This window comes from Etheostoma spectabile, chromosome 9 (genome assembly GCF_008692095.1).
Source record: "Etheostoma spectabile isolate EspeVRDwgs_2016 chromosome 9, UIUC_Espe_1.0, whole genome shotgun sequence".
Taxonomy (NCBI): domain Eukaryota; kingdom Metazoa; phylum Chordata; class Actinopteri; order Perciformes; family Percidae; genus Etheostoma; species Etheostoma spectabile.
In genome coordinates this window covers 30,125,562-30,127,000 of record NC_045741.1, presented here as the reverse complement: position 1 = coordinate 30,127,000, position 1,439 = coordinate 30,125,562, and the positions used below count along the sequence as shown (strand labels likewise).

Below are 1,439 nucleotides of genomic sequence, written 5' to 3'. Positions count from 1 at the left end.
AGATGGATGGATGGATGGATGGATTTCATTACCACAGATATGCTTCATTACCAAAAATAAAAGCAACCTTTGCAGTCTATTCTAACATCCACACAAGAAAAACAGTATTGCATGATTCAATGCTGTGTTATTTTTTGATTCTATCTCTATGTTTTGCAAAATGCATGTCCTCAAGACCCTTCACAGGATATGACATTTTGAGATAAAAGATGAATGGATAAAAGATAATATCATTAGGCTGACTTTCTATTTTCAGTTCCTGTTATTCGCTCTCTGAACTCCTCTCCCTTTATTTGATAAGAAACATCTTTCTACTGAGTAAATTTGCAATGCTCTGATGTTCTGGTGTGTCTCCACTCTTTGCCACCTGCAGTGGTGTCTTCCCCACATTGTTGGCCGCCTGCAGATTGACCTTCTCCTGCCGCCCCACGTGCCCAGCTTGGCCCCAGTTCACGAGCCTCTTCACTACCTCCTGGTGTCCAACTCGTGCAGCACAGTGCAGAGGAGTGTCTTTGCTGTGATCTGTGCTGTTGATCTTTGCCCCGGCCTCCAGGAGCAGCACCGTCACGCCATCGTGGCCCCTCTCAGCTGCAGCATGAAGTGGCGTTTTCCTCCATGTATTCCTCTCCTCTATCCCTCTGTTGTTGAGTGACTGTAGAAGAGCTGAAACCACGCCAGCATGCCCCCCAGCTGCTGCGTAATGGAGGGGTGTGGAGCCGTCCATGTCTTTAGCCCCTCCCTTTGCCTTGTGGGACAACAGTGAGGTCACAGCATTTAATTTCCCCTCCCCAGCAGCTAGGTGAAGGGCAGTTTTTTTCTCCTTATCAGTGGTGTTTGAGTTGGCTTTGGCCGACAGCAGCAGGTCTACCACACAGCTTTCTCCCTGGGAGGAGGCTGCCCAGTGCAAGGCTGTCCTCCCCAGCTTGTCTTTGACTCTTGGGTCTGCCTTTCCTTGAAGAAGCTGGGTCACTGAGTCTGCATGGCCCTGTTGACTGGCTATGTGCAGAGGGGTCAGCCCATCCTGGGTTAACGCATTTACCTAAAAAAAATGACACAACTCTTAGTCTCCACAAACATAAACACACATCTACAAAATGGACACTTATGATCAATTGGTTTGACAATTACCTGGGCTCCAGCTCGTAGCAACACATCAACAAGTTCTGGCCTATTGCACTGAGCTGCCAGGTGCATAGGGGTTTGGCCTTTAGGTCCAGTTATGTCTGGGTCTAATCCCTTTTTCAGCAACGTCTGCACTATGGGCACACTGCCACCGTGGACAGCCAGGTGCAATGCTGAGGACAGGTCGGATAAAGTAGCATCAAGTTTGGCCTGTTTTGATACCAGCACTCTGAAACGAAAAAAAGAGGTCTCTGTTTAAGGGGGCGCTATGCAGTTTGGGCCATTTGTGCAAAAGTACGACCACATCACACCCATTC

The 1,439-nt window shown here is 48.4% G+C and overlaps 1 protein-coding gene across 1 annotated transcript in view; it reads right to left on the bottom strand.

Annotated features, from left to right (window-relative positions):
- Nucleotides 1-28: 28 nt before the first annotated feature.
- Nucleotides 29-1,439, bottom strand: part of caiap (CARD- and ANK-containing Inflammasome Adaptor Protein) — a 4,861-nt gene continuing 3,450 nt past the window's right edge. The window contains exons 3-4 of the mRNA XM_032525347.1: nucleotides 1,129-1,351; nucleotides 29-1,039 (exon numbers count right to left, since the gene is read on the bottom strand). Coding sequence (XP_032381238.1) covers nucleotides 290-1,039; nucleotides 1,129-1,351 — 973 coding nt within the window. The 3' untranslated portion in view covers nucleotides 29-289. The remainder of the gene's footprint in view (nucleotides 1,040-1,128; nucleotides 1,352-1,439) is intronic.